Source organism: Impatiens glandulifera, chromosome 9 (genome assembly GCF_907164915.1).
Source record: "Impatiens glandulifera chromosome 9, dImpGla2.1, whole genome shotgun sequence".
Lineage (NCBI taxonomy): Eukaryota > Viridiplantae > Streptophyta > Magnoliopsida > Ericales > Balsaminaceae > Impatiens > Impatiens glandulifera.
Genome location: NC_061870.1, coordinates 31,760,065 through 31,778,847, shown reverse-complemented (window position 1 = coordinate 31,778,847; position 18,783 = coordinate 31,760,065). Strand labels below are relative to the sequence as shown.

General features: G+C 33.2%; 5 protein-coding genes across 5 annotated transcripts in view; 2 read left to right on the top strand and 3 right to left on the bottom strand.

Moving 5' to 3' along the window:
• LOC124914120 (60S ribosomal protein L18a-like) overlaps positions 1–620 on the top strand; it is a 1,035-nt gene extending 415 nt beyond the window's left edge. Inside the window, exons 3-4 of the mRNA XM_047454602.1 lie at positions 1–55; positions 138–620. The exon at positions 1–55 is cut by the window's left edge and continues 9 nt beyond it. Coding sequence (XP_047310558.1) covers positions 1–55; positions 138–479 — 397 coding nt within the window. The 3' untranslated portion in view covers positions 480–620. The remainder of the gene's footprint in view (positions 56–137) is intronic.
• Positions 621–1,485: 865 nt separating this feature from the next.
• On the top strand, positions 1,486–2,859 carry LOC124914118 (cytochrome b561 domain-containing protein At4g18260-like). The gene is made up of 2 exons (XM_047454600.1): positions 1,486–1,702; positions 2,150–2,859. The coding sequence occupies exons 1-2, from the start codon at positions 1,523–1,525 to the stop codon at positions 2,777–2,779; spliced, it is 810 nt and encodes a 269-aa protein (XP_047310556.1). The 5' UTR covers positions 1,486–1,522; the 3' UTR covers positions 2,780–2,859.
• Positions 2,860–5,490: 2,631 nt separating this feature from the next.
• LOC124916249 (glucan endo-1,3-beta-glucosidase-like) lies at positions 5,491–6,002 on the bottom strand (the record flags this gene model as incomplete). Its single annotated transcript, XM_047456978.1, has 3 exons — positions 5,491–5,528; positions 5,621–5,858; positions 5,925–6,002. Coding segments are annotated over 3 exons (354 nt in total), but the record flags the coding sequence as incomplete, so codon positions are not given.
• Positions 6,003–6,538: 536 nt separating this feature from the next.
• LOC124914119 lies at positions 6,539–7,635 on the bottom strand. The gene is made up of 2 exons (XM_047454601.1): positions 7,520–7,635; positions 6,539–7,431 (listed from the first exon to the last, which is right to left on the bottom strand). Exons 1-2 carry the CDS (start codon positions 7,568–7,570, stop codon positions 6,775–6,777), a joined length of 708 nt encoding a protein of 235 aa, XP_047310557.1. The 5' UTR covers positions 7,571–7,635; the 3' UTR covers positions 6,539–6,774.
• Positions 7,636–8,115: 480 nt separating this feature from the next.
• Positions 8,116–16,175, bottom strand: LOC124914117 (probable starch synthase 4, chloroplastic/amyloplastic). Its single transcript, XM_047454599.1, has 17 exons — positions 15,865–16,175; positions 15,396–15,615; positions 15,151–15,276; positions 14,244–14,325; positions 13,079–14,147; positions 12,949–13,000; positions 12,504–12,626; positions 12,346–12,421; positions 12,006–12,190; positions 11,719–11,913; positions 11,568–11,639; positions 10,386–10,595; positions 9,881–10,006; positions 9,552–9,701; positions 9,267–9,328; positions 9,096–9,171; positions 8,116–8,813 (listed from the first exon to the last, which is right to left on the bottom strand). The coding sequence occupies exons 1-17, from the start codon at positions 15,987–15,989 to the stop codon at positions 8,610–8,612; spliced, it is 3,153 nt and encodes a 1,050-aa protein (XP_047310555.1). The 5' UTR covers positions 15,990–16,175; the 3' UTR covers positions 8,116–8,609.
• Positions 16,176–18,783: the final 2,608 nt, after the last annotated feature.

The window sequence follows — 18,783 nt, the reverse complement described above, 5'->3', positions numbered from 1 at the left end:
GAGGAAACTCAAAAAGATCAAGAAGAGCAATGGTCAGCTCCTTGCTATCAACGAGGTTTGTGGAAATGGTTTAGTTTTTGAAATAGAGAAGAGCAAAAACATACATTTAGTAAGTATCTTAATGTTTTTCGTTTCAGATATTTGAGAAGAATCCGACCAAGATCAAGAACTATGGTATCTGGCTGCGTTATCAGAGTCGTACTGGTTATCATAACATGTACAAGGAGTACAGGGACACGACCTTGAATGGTGGAGTTGAACATATGTATAATGAGATGGCTTCACGTCACAGAGTGAGGCATCACTGCATTCAGATCATAAAGACTGCGACCATACCAGCAAAGCTATGCAAGAGGGAGAGCACTAAACAGTTCCACAATTCTGCCATCAAGTTCCCTTTGGTGTCCAAGAAGGTGAGGCCACCTACCAGGAAGCTGAAGACTACCTACAAGGCGTCAAGGCCCAACTTGTTTATGTAATTCTCTTCTTGAAAGAATTACTCAGACATTAAGAACTTCGAGAATTTTGTTTGTTATCTGAAAACTATAAGACATGTGTTTTGGAAGCCATAATTTGTCAGTTTGTTTTTTGAATGAATGCATGAGCAACCCATTTTGTTAGTGAAATGTTATAACTCTGCCTTTCTGTTTATTATTGAAATTTCTATATATGAATTCTACCCTGCCTTTCAGTTCTCTATCATCATATCCCATGATTTATGGAATTGTTTTCTTGCATCTCATCATTATTGTGTTGTGCTACACAAAGGTGGGTTGTTGGAAATTGACTTATATGTCATGTTTTTTACTTATAAATGTCCTTTGGAATGTAGTGCTATTTAGGGAGGGATATAGTTTGAGCATTGTTTCAAAAGGAAAAGGTATATCCCCACTGTATGCAGGTGTCATTTTTGTTGTATTGTTGAAGAATTTGCATCCTACCACATGCATATTTGTTTCCAAGTTATGGCATTTGTTGTGGAGATAAGTTAATATTGAGTGGGTTATGTCTAATTCAGTGTTAGTCAAAGTTGGAATGCTTTATTTGAACTTTTATTTTTTGTTTTTATTAAATTAGCTCTTCTTTTAGTTATAGTACTCGAGTACTATGAGTCTCATGAGGCAGCAGTGTCTGGCCAAAAAGTTAGTCTATAAAGCCATTAAAATAGATCTTGAAAGAATGCATGTTCACTCATGAACTGTAAGGCACAAATAAGTTATAACATCAACCATAAGAGAGATAGAGAAGTAAGGTACTCCAAGCTTGGAAGGAAGACTGAAGAATGCTACTGCATATGCTAAAACAAGTGGTTTTCCATGCAAGTCCTTATTCCCTCATTTTTCTTCTTCCTCTTCTTCTCCAAGAGGTTAACTGCTCTTCACAGGAAAAAATTGGCAATGAAAATAACTATAAGGTCAGTAACTGATAATCTCTAAGCTAGAAGCTAGGACCTTTTCTGTTTCTTCAAACTCTCTGTAGGTAGATCTCCGAATATCATCTGTTATTGCTGCTGCTGCTGCAGATGATGATGAGCCATGAAAAAGTATTGGATATGAGTCTTCATGGGTTCTTACTGTGGGGTTCGATGGGCTTCCTAATGCCTCTCGGAATTCTTGCAATCAGATGTTCAAGCTGCATTCATCAATCATCCAACCAGCCTAAGGCTAAACTCATCTCCTTCTACTCCCATGCTCTTCTCCAGGTACTTAATTAATTAATTCTTCATATATATTTACTGTCCCTAGCTATTTTCTGTTTCCATAACTGTGAGAATTTATATGAAAGTTTCAAATTATCTTTAAAAACAGTTCAAATTATAAAATAAGAGATAAAATCGATCATTTCAAACCAAAATCTTAAAACAAGATAAAAGAAATCACATTTTAATAGAAAAGAACACTAATGTCTTCCCTGTAAAATAATGAATTAAACATTGTTATGCATGAAGAATGATGGTGGTGGACGTTATGATGGCACAGTTGATCTTTGTCTGCTAGTGCTATATATGCATTTAATCATGATCATCCACTTTAGCTTTAATTAAGTGCATTGTTTCAATTATGCTCCCCATGACTCATGGTAATCTTTCTGTCTTTAAATTAAATCAAATAATTTAAATATGTTGATATTTTTATAATAATTAGTATAGGTAGTGAGTTTGGTTGTTAGCAGTGGAGGAGCAGTGTTATCTGTGAAGAAGTTTGAGAACTCATTCAACAACAGCCACCAAAGAATAGGCTTGGTTCTTCATATTGCAGTTTGGGTGCAAGCTTTTATTTCAATAAGGAGGCCTAAGATTAATAGTGAAGAAATTAGAAGAAGAAGAATGTGGTGGTTCATAATTCATTGGATAGTTGGGACAGGAACATGTATAATGGCCATTTTCAACATCTACACAGGATTACAAGCTTTCCACAACAGGACAGGAAGAAGCACTCGTCTCTGGACTATTCTCTTCACTGCTCAGCTTTTTCTCATGACTTTCTCCTACCTTTTTCAAGACAAGTGGGATTATCTCCTCTTATTATTACTTAACAAGAATAAGCAACAACATGATGATATTGATGGGGGAAATGTTCATCATCTTCATGACCATGATGATGATCATGATGATCGCCGCATCAGCTCTCAGATTCTTCAGATTAAGGATTTGGTCATCGTTAATAATGTCGACCCTCCTTCTTCCTCTTCTTCTTCTTTGGACAAGATCAACACTCTTGCCTTTTATTTTGCCAAAACTAATGCCCTCAAGAACCTCTTCCAACAACAACATATTTGATCTCTCTCTATATATATATTGCATTTTTGTTATTAATGTTGTTGTTGTTACTTCTTTTGTATGTCTTATAATAAATCTTCCACTATATATGATACAGAGAAAATTATTTAAAAGAAGAGTGAAACTTTGTTAGAAAAATGATGGTTTTACTAATGAATGTTGTTGTCTCATGTATGAACAAATTTGTTAACAACTAAGAATCTGTACTAATAATGTTAGGTTTGTAATAACATGTGTTAATTAAAGGAAGTCTATTCATTATCTTCTCATACCCTCCTGCCAAACTATGCATTACAATTCTGTGGATGTCTGTAATGTTGGTATTAATGTTTGTCAAAAGGCAATATTTAGCACTAAAACTTAGATATATGATTGAATCAGATTTATTATACTAATTTTTTAAAATTCATTTATAGTTAAACACATTAATTATAGTGGGGTCTTGAAGGCAATTTTTTGTGTTAGCATCACCACAAAACAAAGAGATATAGTTTGAAATACACTTTTGATTGAAACTCAACAAATTTTATTGGTTGTTTAGATTAACATTCTTTTTGCTTAGTTTTTTTTGTTAGTAAAATTTTATTTAACCGGTCTCTCAATGTTAAATTTTCTATAGGAAAAGAATTCTAATTAACATGAAAAATCATTCATAGCCTTTTCAATCACTTTTCTAATAAAGGAGAAATATTTCGTTTCTCTTTCTATTATTGAAATTTGAGTTGATGTTACGCTTTATTCGGTTCAATATTTTATTTAGTTGAATCAGGTTTTTTATCTCAAATTTTTGTAATTCGAATAATATTCTCAGACGTTGGTGGATCGTTTACTACTCATACCCTCCAATTGTGTTGATTGTTATTCATACTCTCCGATTGTGTTGATTCTTTAGACTAAAGATAATTTTAACTGTCGGTATATATACCCTCTGATTGATTGTGTTGGTCCTTCAGATAAAAGATAATTTTAATTATCGATCAAAATATTTGATAAAGATATTTTAGATATCATTTCACAAGTTCGTCCGACTTACTCTACTTCAACATTGACCTTAGTTTGTTCTTTTCTTAAAAATACTAGGTTCACAACTCTTTCATAGTGCGATTAATCCCTGCGAGTTAGGTACATAAAGTGCAAATACACTCCATCAATCTAATCATGACGTGCAGACTCGAGCCCACCAATTTAATCGATATCCACCTCAACAAATTGCATTATTGAATCATTTCTATTGACAATTTTATTATTGTAAATTGTTTTATAGAATTTCACCTCTCTAGATGTTTAATTAAAAATGTTATTTTGTAATAAGAGGTGAACATTCCAAGTTTCCTGAGGTATTGGTTTCGAGTCCGTCAGACGACAAATTTTATATTTGGTTAATGATTAAGTGTGTTTGCGGGTTATGTGTTTAACCATTGTGACCACATTTTTCCCCATCAAAAGATGCTATTTTGTATTATTTATTGATTAGCTCTTTTATATATAACTTAATTGAATTAAGTGACTTTTTTTTCTTAACAACATTATTTATAATAGTCATTTTTTAGATTTAAACTAAAACAATTATATATAATTGGTTACTTATATGAAAGAACTATTGGAAAAAAAAGACAAATGGGTTATATACAAAATTACTTTTCATATTCAACTCTAGATATAAGAAGAAGAGATGCAACAATTTTTTTTTATTAAGATTGTATGTCGAATTCTATTTAAGTTAACCCCTAAAGCATGAGGGAATTGGAAGCCTTAATTAAGCATTAAAGACTCTGCATGATTATTACATAAGAGTTTGAATTAAAAGTTAATTAGACATGGCAGCCACAGAAGATAAAGTAAAAACATAATACAGACAGGAGAAGGATGGCTTCGAAGATGGAGACAATCTTGAAGAAGATACCATCAACGAACCAGAGTTGGATCATCCTCTTGACCCGGCAGCCATGGTTCCGAAACTTCCACCATTTCCACAAAGTTGACGACTTTCCCGACCAGGATATCTTCCTCAATATCATCATTCCTGACTTCTTCTCCATTAATTCTCTAGCTGTCTGTCTGTTTGACTGGAGAAGATGATGATTATGATCTATGAGAGAACTGGCTCACCCTCCTCCTCTTATATATATATATACTAGATAGTTGGCTCCAACTTTTTGTGGTACCATTCATATATATATAAATGTGCTTAATTGCTAGGTGGAAAATGAATGTTATTCACATTGTGGATATGTGACATGTAAGGGTGAAGAAAAACATATTAATTAACCTAATTCGATTTATAATTAATATGTTTTGAGTGTTAAGTACTTTAATTTGTACCACAAACAATTATAGAGAAACAACATGTGGTGAGATTATAATTTTTGATTCTTAGTTAAGCCGGTTGTTATGTTTAGTTTAGATTTAAAATTTTAGCGTGTAATGTCAATTAGTGGAGACTTGTAGCTCATTGGTGATGAGTTCGTGGCGAGAGTAATAAAATAACATTTTATTATGCTATGGTCAAGAGTCGCGACATGAATTTTAACATCTTCTAATACCACAATACCAATAATATGAACTAGTCTTTTTATATATATGACTTGGATTATGCTAAATCTTCTTCTTCTTTCTTGGGAGGTGATTGGAACAATTAGAGTGAAATAAGGTAAGAGAGTCATGATGTGATCTCATTAATTCTCTTCATCTGTCTGTCTTTTTATTTCTCATTAATTCCGAGTGAAAGAATATTTGCATTTACCGTAGCCTGCACAAATTGTTAATGGTAAGATACCAAGAATATAAAGACATACCGAAAAGGAAGGAGGAATTCAGAGAAAAAAAGGGTAATTTAGTTACTTGGGTCGATGACAGTGATGAGGGCAGAGCCGTTGAAGTTACAGTTCCAGAAATGTCTGGCTTGTTTTTGGTAGTAAAGGTTCATGACAACAGAAGCATGATTCCAAGCTGTGTTTGGATAGAAACATTTGCCTTTTGAATTAGCTATAATACTGCAATCAACATATTTGCATGCAAATCGGATATTCCCCACCAGCTCCTTCTCTGTTGATGATGCCTTTGCCACACACCAAGCTCCCTGCAGCTAGCTTACCCAATTATCAAATTCATTCTCAGATACAAAGAAAAGATCAAGACTTTGTACCTGTCCAGGTGCTTGCCCCTTGGCAAAATCTACAACTATGTCTGCAACCCAGAAAAAATAATAATCATATGCTAGTAATAGTTACATGAATTTATGAATGAATTGTAAATACTACCAGAGTTTATGCACAAAATGAGGAGAAGAAGAGAGAAACTGGGAAGAGGAAGGAACGATTTAGCCATTGATGGGGAACTGCAAAATTAGCTATGAGAAGGGAAAAGATGATAATGGAATTATAAATGGAAGCAAATTTATCATCAATTTATAGTGTGATGCTAGATCAAATGGTTCAATTAATGTATGTTTGATTTCAACTTCCCCCCCCAAAAAATGCATTTGGAATGAAAAACTCATGTGCAACCTAACAACAGCACACAATGGTGATGAAGAAGAGAGGAATGTTATGACAAGTTAAGGTGTGAGCCCTACCCCACACCCCACAAACAGTATTGAAAGAACAAAGTAATATGAAACCAAGTAGTTTCTTGTAATTCAGATTGAGGGTTTCAAATCCTTAAGTCCTTCCACTATAATTGAGAACTGTTAAACCTGACTTCTTCTTCTTCCATTTATTGATCCATTGTCAATGGACAAAAACAAAAGATGCAAATAAGCAAGACAAGGCCTTGAGCCAAACAACATGTTACTGATGTATTAATGGTTTGATTTTGATCAATCTAATAAAGGACAAATAAAAACGATTTGCCAACGTAATGACGAAAGAGGAATTGCATTGTAGATTCATGGTATAAATATATGAATTTTTATCAGACCATCTACTTCACACTATTTCATATACATATGCTGCACTATAAGTCCTAAACATAGAATTGATGGAAACTGGAAAGGTCTAATCTTTTGGGGGATCATTGCGCAAGAAATCCTCTATAGTTGAAGGAAATGGAATCCCTTTAAACCCATCATCATCATCAGTGTTTCCAGAAACTAAAGCAGCTTTCCCCAAAAGCAAATGGGCCAATCTCAAAGGCTCTATGCATTTATCTCCATCCTCATTCAAAAAATGCTTAATCCAACCTTCCAATCTCTGCACCTCTTTCCCACTTTTGGGACCTTTAACACCAACGATCTTCCCATAAAACTGAGAGTCACCGTCGTCTGACACAAAGCCAACTGTTTTCTTCAAATCCGATAAACCCAGTAGCCGAATCAAAGACTCAATTTCGTCAAGACCATCTTCTTCATCAGATTCAATACTTTGTGAGTCCTTTACATTATTATTATTATTATGATTACTATTCAATTGTGACGATATCCCTGTTTTTGATGGGAAGTCAAACGAATCGGAATCGGAGAGGAACTCTCTCGGAGTTTCACTGTCTTGAAGGACCGAGCTGTTATTGGGTATGTCGAAGTTGAGGTAAATCGGAGAGCTGAGCGAGTCTACCTGCGTGTCGTTTTCCGTTGGTTTTGGTAGCGAAGACGGCGGCTGTGGTGATGGGAAATTGCAGGGTTCTGGTGGGTTTTCCAATTTCAGCCTCTTTTCTACCTGTTAATTGATGCAGAATTTGAACATTCAGAAAACACATTATAATGTATGTAAAGGATTTTCACATTGGTTAGATATGTCGAGAAACCTGTCTGACAGATGAGAAGAAACCATCATGAATGGAAGGTGGTCGGGACATTTGATTACAGAATCTTGATTAGGGCTCACATTATCAGAAGAAGACCGAGTATAAATAAGTTATTCTTTTCGGGCTAGTTAAATTCTGCGTTGTTCGAAATAATCTGATATAGTAATTTTACGTAATAAGTTAACGCAACATTATAATCTAACACTATTTTAGGTAATAAGTTAACGCAACATTATAATCTAACACAATATATACTCCTTTGACTTCTTAACTTTAAAAACCTAGATATGTCTTTTATCATGTAATCTTAGTAAAACAAAGTAATTAACTAGCTTTCAGTTACACATGAAGTAAAATTAGACTTTTTAAAGAAAAATGATTATAGGAAATAAACTCTAATTTAAATTAAAATAGTTACAGAAAAAACTCACAAAATTAATTCATGTGCCAAGAGTCTTATATATCAGACCTTGCTAACTTCTTAAAATAAAATAAAAAACATATTAATTGCAGAAAGGTAAGTGTTTTGAAATCATAAAACAAACTTATGCTAAAACAAAAAAGAAAAGAAAAAAGATAGAGACTATGATTGAGTGAGTGACAAGAAATGGGTATGAATATATTGCTTATGCATGAATAAATACAATTCAAGCTTCAAAGCTTGTTATTCTAACTGCAGTTTATATGGTGTACATATTCAGCCACCATAAATAAGAATGTAAAATGAATAATACAACAATTTGAATTGAGACTGTAGCTATTGCCTTGCAATGTACACTTTCTTTTTATATGATATTACATTGATTGCAGGTGAGGCAGTGCAATCATGTCTGACAAAAAGGAAGAGCCGAGATATAGGCGATGAAGAAGAAGAGAAAAATCCTCTTGAAATTGCCATTCCCTAGAAATGCAATCACGTTTGACCAAATCGGGTGGTTACCCATTATATTGGGTGGTTTGTAAGTTTAGCTTCTTCTAAGATCTTGATGGTTGGGCGTGTGAATCAACCAATTCAAAGATTAACTGACCTGCTCAGTTTGGCAAGTTGTTCTTTATCTTCCCCTAAGCTAGTCTAAGAAAACTTGTTGCTCTAAAGAAAATTGTGCATGGGATTAGTCAAAGCACGGTTGACAGACCTAGCCCTGGCTACAGCTTGTCCGTAAATCTCCTCATACTGTGATGCCGATGAGTCCCAACTGAAGTCTATTCTCATATCCTTCTCAACAAGTTGCTGCCAACTCGAGGGCTTGTTCTTAAATAGGTTAAATGCGCGATCAAAAGCACTGTTGAAACCCTGCAAATTTTCAGCAAAGGATTCAGATGAAATGTTTAAAAGTTCCCAATTTTCAAGCACCCACAATCCTAATCCATATCTAACACATTGGTAATTTTTTTAGAATCTAATGAGAAATCGCCAAATTTGTAGTTTGTACTGAATAGTACGTTGTTTCATTTTAAAAATGGAGATGTAGCTTAATCATGAACCCAAGTTGGATCACAAACTATTTATTTTATGGTGAATGAAAAAGGAATTTGAGACAATGAGTATCAGTCAAACCAAGAAATCAAGAATTACCTGCTCATCAGGTGTCAAGAAAGTGAAGCCGTTTCTAAATTGGACAGGTATGGTCTCATCATCAACGTCAAAGACACTGCAAAATTTTATGACTTCAGGAAATTTAAAAATAAATAGCTTCTCAAATTCGGAAAACTGATATAAAGAAAATCGAGGTTTCTAGATCTTTACCTGTCATTTAGACCACCTGTTTTCCTTGCTATTGGGATGGCACCATATTGCATTGCAATCATCTATGTAAGAATAGCAAAGATGGATTATGAATCACCTCAAATCTTGTATACATGCTAATAGTTGGTTAAAGACTAATTAAAAAAAGGATTCAGAATGTCTCGAACAAACAAGAAAATGATTTTATTGCCAATATTTTAGTTCACAAACAGTCTTCCTCAAAGTTCCCATTCTATTAATACAAAATAAATTGTCACTAAGTTTAACAGGAGAGAGGATATATACCTGCGTAAGACCACAAGGCTCAAACAAGGAAGGAATTATGAACATGTCTGATGCTGCGTAAATCAAATGGGAAAGTGCTTCATCATACTTCAATATCAACCTAACGTTTTCATGATTCTGAAAATGATGAGCTATGTCTTCAAACTCCTTCTGAAAAACAGCACAACTTTTCTCAGTTGACAGAAAATTACAAAAAAAATAATGCAGGGTCTGATACTAATAATGTTTGTATGAGTTAATTTGCAATTGGGTCTTCCAGTAGACCAACACAATTGTCCTCCGGCTACGAAGAAAACTTTGAAGCCACAATGTTGAGAAAAAAGAGAGACCTGAATGTGATGCACGGGGCTAGAACCAAGAAGCACGAACTGTCCTCCTAGATCCAATGTCCGATACACAGCATGCCTGATAAGATGTACACCCTTCTGCGGCACTAATCTCGTGATGCAACCCACCTGTTCAACTGAGGGATTAGTAATAGGGAGAAAATGAAACAGAAAACAAAATACTGGCATCAAATGTTGGCTTTGACGCTTAAACTCACATCAAAGCCTTTAAATTTTGTAACAAATGCTTTTTCTTTTTTTGATACGTGCCAAGTAAAGGTCGAACCATTGACCTTCCGCTAAACCCTGAGCTACACTACATTGGCAATTTCGTAACAAATGTTCCTGTTCAATTTTCATCATTATGTTTCTTTGGCTTGATCACTTTCTTCTTACATTATCCAGATCTTTAGTACTTCATCTTAATTGAACTTAATATTGAGCCTATTTAAAACCAACTGTGTAATCATTAATGGATCTTCATTAATAAAAATATATATCTAGTTACCAATGGTTGTCTGATGTCTGCTGAAGAAAGCCCCAGAATTCTTCTTAAAGCTTCTTTATTTTCAGCTTTTCCTTGAATATCATTTACACTATAGTGAACCTTCAGATATATATCTGTAGCAGGGTTCCACACATCTGTATCAATTCCATTAAGAATCCCTACGAACTTCTTGGAGTGATACTTGATGGTTGTATGAAGGCCTCGTCCTTCCTGCAAAAAAAGACACAAGGTTACATAACCAGTCTTCTGACATGCCAAGAGAAGTCCATGAAACCATATATATACCGAGTCAATATATTTTTCCTTGTTTTCCTGCCAAATAAAAAATAAAAAGTGTGCTTCTTTTGGCGGATTTATGAGATTCTATATTCTTTAGTTAATGAATTTTTTTTAATTGTTTCTAAAAGGTCTGTTCATGAATTTAGCTAATGCCATAATAGTTGCATTTAGTTTTCATCCATTAAACTTGATATAAGGCCTAAGCTTCAATTCAAGTTATTATTAGCATTTTCAAGAAAAAACACATGTAACAAATATATCCTAATATTTATACATCCCCAGAAAAGATGATATAGGATATTGTGGTTTGGAGATGAAGTAAGCAAGAGAGAAGCCATCAAGTTGAGGCAAGCCAAAGGTCAAATGAATTGGAGAATTAGACATCTTGAGACAGTAGTAAAGGCAAATATGAAGCCCTTTGAGCCATACTGATAACTTAGGAAAAGAAGATGAGGCCTGGGAGTCCTTGACCAGATAATTCTAATGATGAAGCCAAATTTTACTTTTATTATGTTACAACCCCAACTTGTTAGAAATAGAAGAGTTTTCGAAGGAAAAAATTATGGGGTACGGTCGTCTCAAAGGATTCATGTTACACGTGTTCGCTTCAATCCATAAAAGGAGGCTTGTACAAGATGAATTTTTTTGATCTTATTGGCATTTTAAATTCTTACATAGTTTTCTTATTTCTTGCTTTGTTTTTCCTTCCCTTTGTAACGTTTGAACGCATCTTGAGCTCTTTTTAATAAACATTACATTTTTCATAAAAAAAACAAGTTGTTCAAGAAGTTGAAGACGGTTTCATAAAATATTAGATACCGCAAAGAACGGCATGATACAGTTATCAGAGCAAGGATAACGAGATCATTTTAAAGTTTTGTCAAAGGACAAACGCATGCATACCTCAGGAGTCCGCACCTCTTGAGCATAAGTTGGTGAAACTGTTGTTACGATGTTGGAAAATACAATTGCACCCTAATGATGAAAGAAACATGTAAACAACTGTAAACAAAAAGAAATAATATGTTGCCTGTTAATGCAAATTTCTCTCTACCTTAACAGGATTGACTCTATCATGCGAGGAATCGTCTTGCATTCTATCTGGTCTGTTAAGCTGATGAACATCGAGCCCACAGGAAGCCATTTCTGAAGCAGGAGCAGTTCCTTGATATTCAAAATTGTGGCATGTAAAACATATCCTAGCGGAATTCAGACCTTTAGGAACGTAAACATCCCAGTACAGAGGTGCCTGAGACCAGTTAATGATTTTGTTCAAATTCAAACCAATAGATGCAATGGATTAAAAAGTAGATGAGGAAATAGGATCCAATTTGTTCTTACAACAAAAGCTGTCTGCCAATCATGACAATGGATTATATCTGGTTTCTTTCCAGCTTGAAGAATTAATTCAAGAGCAGCCCGACTGAAAAAAGAGAACCGCTTAAAATCATCATTCTCCCCATAGTATTTTCCTCTCCAAAAAAACTTTCCAGGATGCTGAGGCTCAATAAAATAAACAGGTAGACCTGCAGAAACAAATTAAAACAGGAATAAAAATTGGAGTTTGCCTGGGAAAATCAGAGTGTAAGCTTGCCTTCAATAGCATGGGAAGACTCGTAGAAAAATTTAAATGCAATAAAATTGGAGCATGCTAAAGGAAACAACTGTAGTAAGTTCTTACCTTCAACTGTACCAACCCAGACACTATTTTTGAAAAGCTGGCCATCAAAATATGACTCCAGTACCATGTCCAGGACCTGAATAGAATGTATAGGGAGTACATTGCTTAGCACAATCATGAACAAGTAAAATTATGATAGTCATGAATCGTGAACACACCTTCAAGTCATGAATGCGCTCATACTGCATGCAGTCGTACTTTGGAAGAATAATTTCAACAAGGTGGCCTTTCTTCTGCAATGCTTTACTGAGCCCAGTCACAACATCTCCCAAACCGCCAACCTTAAAAATTAGAAAATAAAGAACAAAATAAATCTCCTAAAAAAGAATTATGCCTTTAGAGTTTATCCATACTAACTACACTAAAGATTTCCATAGGAATATGGGGTTAGTTGATGTTAGCCATACTAACTGAAGAGAGCTCAGCCAATGGTTAAATTGTTGGTTAGATCATTGCTGCCAATTATGTTTCTCTAACCGTACTAATGTTGGTATGCAGCAGTAAGAATCCTTGAAATAATATAGAAACAAACACCTCTACAAAATAGGTAGTGTAAACAAGACTGAGGATCTGAAGCATATATCATGTAAAATTAAGGGTTACCTTAGCAACTGGTGCCATCTCAGCAGCAATGTGAATTATATGCAATCCTGCACTAAAATCAACAAGAATCAAAAGTTAAGAGAAATTATAAGTGCAATTACACCAAAGCAGAACTCGTATAATTACCAACCGGGTATGAGATGACGTCAATTTAAGCAAGGCATCAATAGTATCATGTTCATTCTTTTTGTTACACATCAAATAGGCATCACAAATTTTTCTATCCCTCTTCAATGCCATTTCTCTCAGAAGCATTGCATCTTCTAGTGATATTTTCTTCTCAAGAACCCAACCGTCTATCACAAGAAATAAACGACTCCAAAACTCCCAAGGCATATCATCCACGAGTCCATCCAATGTCTTCTCTTTTCTCTCATCTTTAAAAAGATTTAATGTAGATTGAAATTCCTTAACAGATTCCTGATATAGCTCCAGAAAAGAACTTATCTCTTCATCAGACTTTTCAAGACGTTCTTCCAGAGCTTTTATCTTTTGCTGCATGATTTCATTGTGTTGCTGCAATTTCTCCGATGATAATTTATAGACATTAGCCTCTTCAAAGTATTGTTCCAATTTGTCGACCTTTTCCTGCAGCTCATGGTTTTTCTGTAACATGGATATTGCTTTATCTGCTTCCTTTGTTGCCCTGGCTGACAATTCTTGTAAATATTCCACCTTTTCACATATGCTTTTGTAATCAACTCTCAAGGTAGACAGTTTGGATATGTCTTCCTTAGAGCCAAGGAGTTTAGTTTCCAACTCCTTAATAGATGACTCCAACAGAAAACGTTCTTTCTCCAACAATGCAACACGTTCATCTGTACCCTTGAGACTATCCAGCTCTGCTTTGAAGACTTCCAAATCATTCTTCAGGGACATATTTTCTTGTCTCAATATGCTAAGTTCCTTGACCAGAGAGTCCGGGGTAGAGTTGTTAGAGAGAGCAACTGCTTCAACAACATTACTGGAGCTTCCTTCAGAGCAACCCCTAATAGATAGTTCATTTTGTAGTTTCTCCAGTTGATCTTCTAGAAGTTCTACATGTAATTTTTCTTGGGCAACAACTCTAATCCGTGCATCAGTTTCCACAAGTCTCAACTGTAGAGCGTTGATTTCTTCTTGCACAGATTTCTTCTCATTAAGAATCTTTTCAAGATCCTTAAGTGCTTCAGCACGAGCTTGGTTGAGGATGAGGATATCTAAACACAATAAAATAGAGAGAAGAGTATTTGATAAATAACCCTACCAAATCAAAATAGTTAAAAGAAAATCAGTAAATGCGTGAGGGAACCTACTTTTTTCTGCATTCTTTATAATGCCAATGAAATTCTGTAGTTGAAAACTGGAAACCTTCCCTCCAGCATCTGCATCCAATAACTGTTAAAACAGAAGATACTTGATTACACTGTCAATAAAAGTAGAAAACTAAAGCGAAGCTATATTTATTATTAAGAATGTTTTATTGACTTACATAATACAAATCATCTATTTATATAGGATATAATACATCTATAATATCCTAATGAAATCTAATCAACCTTAACGATATTAATATTATCTCATCATATCATATCCTTAAGGCTTCGTCTTTGTCTCTATTGTAGTGTCTCCAACCTACCTCGTCATTGGCGACTTCTTTATCAATAACTCACTTTGTCTCTAGCATATCCGTTTCCAACTTGTTTTACCTTTTTTTTCAGTTGGTGAAGATAGAATTTTGGAATCTCTATCATGTGAATCTAAAATTAATAATAATGTCGAAAAACAACGGGAGGTGAACAAAACTAATTGGATCATTGAAGCCCTCCACCAATATCTACTATGGGAATTAGCAGAGGCAATGAAACTCTTAAGTCATATCCAGAAGCTCTTATATCAAGTAGAAACTAAAGAGAAGTTAAATTATTGAGGATATTTTATTCACTTACACAATGTAAATTATCTATTTATATGATACAATACCTATAACAAACTGAAAAAGAAGCAATCAATTCAACTTTAGATGATCATGATTATTCCTTCGGTGAACCCAATGGTCTAAAATAGATTGTCTTGCACAGGCAAATAATTATGTATGTTAGTTGTTACAAACAAACAAGAATATCTACAAAAGTACTTGTTAGTTGATCCACAACTTTCTTCAAACATTTGTGCACATCGATAATATGAAAAGAAATAGAAAACAACGCCAGAAATTTATACCCGAGATTTTACATCATTCTGCAAGGCTATACTTTTTATAACATCGTTTGTATTTCCAACAGCTAGAGCAGAGTCAACAGACTCATTAAGCATCCGCTCATTATCAAGGCTTATGATTTCAGCTACCTGAAACACACAACCAACATACAGAAGCGATTGAGAAAAAGAAAAACCAATAACACCGATTGAGAAAAAGAAAAATCAATAATACCAACATTCATATCATCTAAGATGATCCTTTTTACCTCATTAAACTTGGGTTGGCTTTTTACATCCTCTTCATTCGTGTCACCTGAAGCCTTATTAGATATTTGATCATAACTCAAACTAGAGATTTCAGTTGTGGGAGAGGAATCCATATCAGAGGCATCATCACTGTTCTGCCGCAGTTTTGCACCGGATGGGATCTTTTGGGGAGATATCCTTCTCACTTGCTTCCTTTGTTGTGCACAGCAAGTGCTTAGCCTAGAAAATGAGTCAAGCATATCATATGGCTGTTGCAATTTAAAAATTATATAAATCTGCTGCATGCAAATTCCAACTGAACTGCCAAATTCATGTTGTAGATTCTACTATACATTTCCTAAATCTTAGCATTTGAGATCTTCTAAAAAAATATGGTAGGATTGATAATAGCATCCAAAACCCAATACCCATCTGAACTAGATCAAACGAATCACACCCAATAAGAAGAAGACGGAGTAAAGAAATCACCTGATGTTTTTGTGCCGCATCCTGCAAGGAAGAAGAAGAAATCGAAAAGAAGGTGAACAAGGCTCTTGACAGCTTAACGAAGACCATCCATGGCTAATGAAGGAAGTAGAGAGTTTCCCCGCCATTGAAGCGGGGTGTGAAACAGAAGGGGGAGAAGCAAAGCAGCTTGCTAAGCTCTACGGCCAACGCGAAGGCGATTGATTGCTCCCGACTCTTTGCATCTTTTTTGAAAGAAAAAGCTCTCTTCTTTAGATGCGCGCTGATTCGAAGGACACGTGGGTGAGACGAGAAGACACCCTATCTTGTGATCAAACGATGATGGCTACTTTTAACCCTTTTGTTTATGTCCAACCAGCATTATCCATTTTTACTGGTTACAGATCTTTCCGTTGATTATCTTCAAATCCCAATTAATAAAATTCAATTTTTTTAATTCTGGGTCTCAATCATTTTGTTTCCTTCCTTTAATTTATAAGAACAACAAAAAAAAATCAAACATTTTAGTCAGCTGCAAAGTTTTCGTCTTTAATAGTGCATGTACCATAAACCCTAATCCTTATGGCGGGATATTTTAATAATTTTGTTTAGTAAAATTTGAAAAAAATAGACTTTTTAATGAAAAAAATTTAAAATAATAATAATAAATAATTAAATTAAATTAAAATATATTTTAATTAATAAATTGAAATATATGATTAAGAAAAAAGGGAAATAATATTTAATTACAATATTAATTTTATTGTTTTTTGATTTTGTTTGATATAAGAAACTATAATTTTTTTTTTAGATTTGTATAAAATAAATTATTAAAAGTACAATTTTATTTAAAATTTAAATTTAGTATAAAATAAATTATATTTTAATTGATGGATAATTTTATATATATGAAGTCATGTTTATCCTTGCAAAAAATATATATAAAAAAAGTCCCATCTTATCTTTTTAATTAAGATTTTTTTCGACCTTTCAATCACATTATTATTATGTTATAATTTTATGAGAAAATAGTCAAAATTAAGCATATATTAGGAAGAGTTCAATAATTGAAAAGAGAAAAATGTGACTTTTGTATTTTTGCTCTAAGGATAAACATGACTTCATCCTGAAAGGTATAAAAAGTCAAATACAATTCCAAATGGTGCTAAGAATCTCCATTTTGTGGGTAACCAACTTTCCCCATTTAATAATAATAATAAAAAATTGTTTGAATTTTTTATTTTAATTTTATTCTTTTTTTATTTGATTTTATAAGGTTAATATATATATATATATGTTGCATTTAGCAGTTTGTAAGGTTTATTATTATTTATTTATTTTGGATTTTCTCATTTTCTTTTAGATTATTATACTTTGGATGAAACATAGAAAATATCATTTTTTCTTAAAAAAAAGATAAAACAGTCAAATTATTATTTTTTATTTTTTAACTAGGACCGTTTTACCCTTGATGTGGGGGAGAACCGAGGAATCCCATAACTTTTGATTTATTAGATATTTAAAAAATTATTTTAGACATCCCACTCTATGCATCACATGATTAATATTTGAGAATTTTATAAATTAATTTAAGAGGAGTGATAGATAGGGGAGGGAATTTGAGTGAAGGAATGAGAAAGGGAATGAATTGGCATCACCCTTGGAAAAAGGGTAAAGTAGAAGGAAAGAGAGAAGAGAGAAAAATTATTTGATTTTTTTAGCCAATCATATTGCCGCCACGTCATTCCCTCTCTTATTCTTATTATTCGCTCACCAAATTCTCTCTCCCAATCATTTCTCTTAATTTAATTGGATGAAATTTGTTCCATTATTTGAATATATCATATATTATATATCCGATCATATATTGATTTTTTCCCAGCCGATCGAGGTTTTTCGGTTCGAATTGAGTCGATTCAACGATTGGACGATTTTGATCAATTTGGATGTTACTCTTAATTTTTTTTTATTTAAGAAAATAGTACGAACCCATAGTCATACCACTCAATTCAATTTAAGACGATTTTAATAAAAAAATTACGTTTTTAGTCTCAATTAATTAATATGTTTATTTATATATATATATATATATATATATATATATATATATATATATATATATATATATATATATATATATATATATATATATATATATATATAATTTGGGGTTAATTGATTACATCATTCCCTCACTCATTTCCTCCAAATTCCCCCTCCCAATTATATATTTATTAATATTACAATAGAATAAAACATATTCCTTCATATAGATATTTTCATGCATGTTATTCTTTTTTGCTAGTGTTTGCTTGTATTTCAAAAAATTTAAAGTTATTCTGTAGTATTGGATTTGTCCCATTATAAGAATGATTATATCTCAATTAATTGGTTAGATAAAAAAAAAAAAGTAAATCTTGTTGGCTTTTTATTTGATTTTGAGACTCATTGGGATCAAATCTCCTTACCATGGCCTTTCGAATAAGGAGTTAAGAGATCTTGGTTCCGTCCTAGACCTCTAAGATTTATTTTTAAATCTGCTCCCATTTTAAGTTAAGAGATGGATAAATATACACATTTCATGACACTAATCTGGAGTCGAATATCAAGAAGTGAGTTTTTTATACCAACCTAATTGAGATTTGGTGTTTCTTTATATACCATTTTCACAAAATATATTAATTTTTCATTCTCTCTTAATTATTATTGACTTTTTCTATAAAATGATCAATTTTTATGAAAGTGGTACATTATAAAACATCATATTTGAACCATTCATTCCATAGAATTTCTCATCTTAATTTTATTAAATCTAATCAAAATAAAACATCATTTTATTCACTCATATTCGCAAATTACACAATCCATCTATTAAAATAACAGAATATTTTATTTAAAAAAGAACTCACTTGTTCAAAATCATTATTTTTTTAATATACAAAA

Coding starts and splice junctions, on each gene's coding strand:
- LOC124914118 (XM_047454600.1), top strand. CDS start 1,523: ATGATGATGAGCCATGAAAAAGTATTGGATATGAGTCTTCATGGGTTC. Junction 1,703..2,149: donor ACTCCCATGCTCTTCTCCAG/GTACTTAATTAA, acceptor TAATTAGTATAG/GTAGTGAGTTTGGTTGTTAG.
- LOC124914119 (XM_047454601.1), bottom strand. CDS start 7,570: ATGTCCCGACCACCTTCCATTCATGATGGTTTCTTCTCATCTGTCAGA. Junction 7,432..7,519: donor TCTTCTCATCTGTCAGACAG/GTTTCTCGACAT, acceptor ATCAATTAACAG/GTAGAAAAGAGGCTGAAATT.
- LOC124914117 (XM_047454599.1), bottom strand. CDS start 15,989: ATGGCGGGGAAACTCTCTACTTCCTTCATTAGCCATGGATGGTCTTCG. Junction 12,627..12,948: donor AGATGGCACCAGTTGCTAAG/GTAACCCTTAAT, acceptor CTAATTTTTAAG/GTTGGCGGTTTGGGAGATGT. Junction 8,814..9,095: donor TCTTGACACCTGATGAGCAG/GTAATTCTTGAT, acceptor GAAAATTTGCAG/GGTTTCAACAGTGCTTTTGA.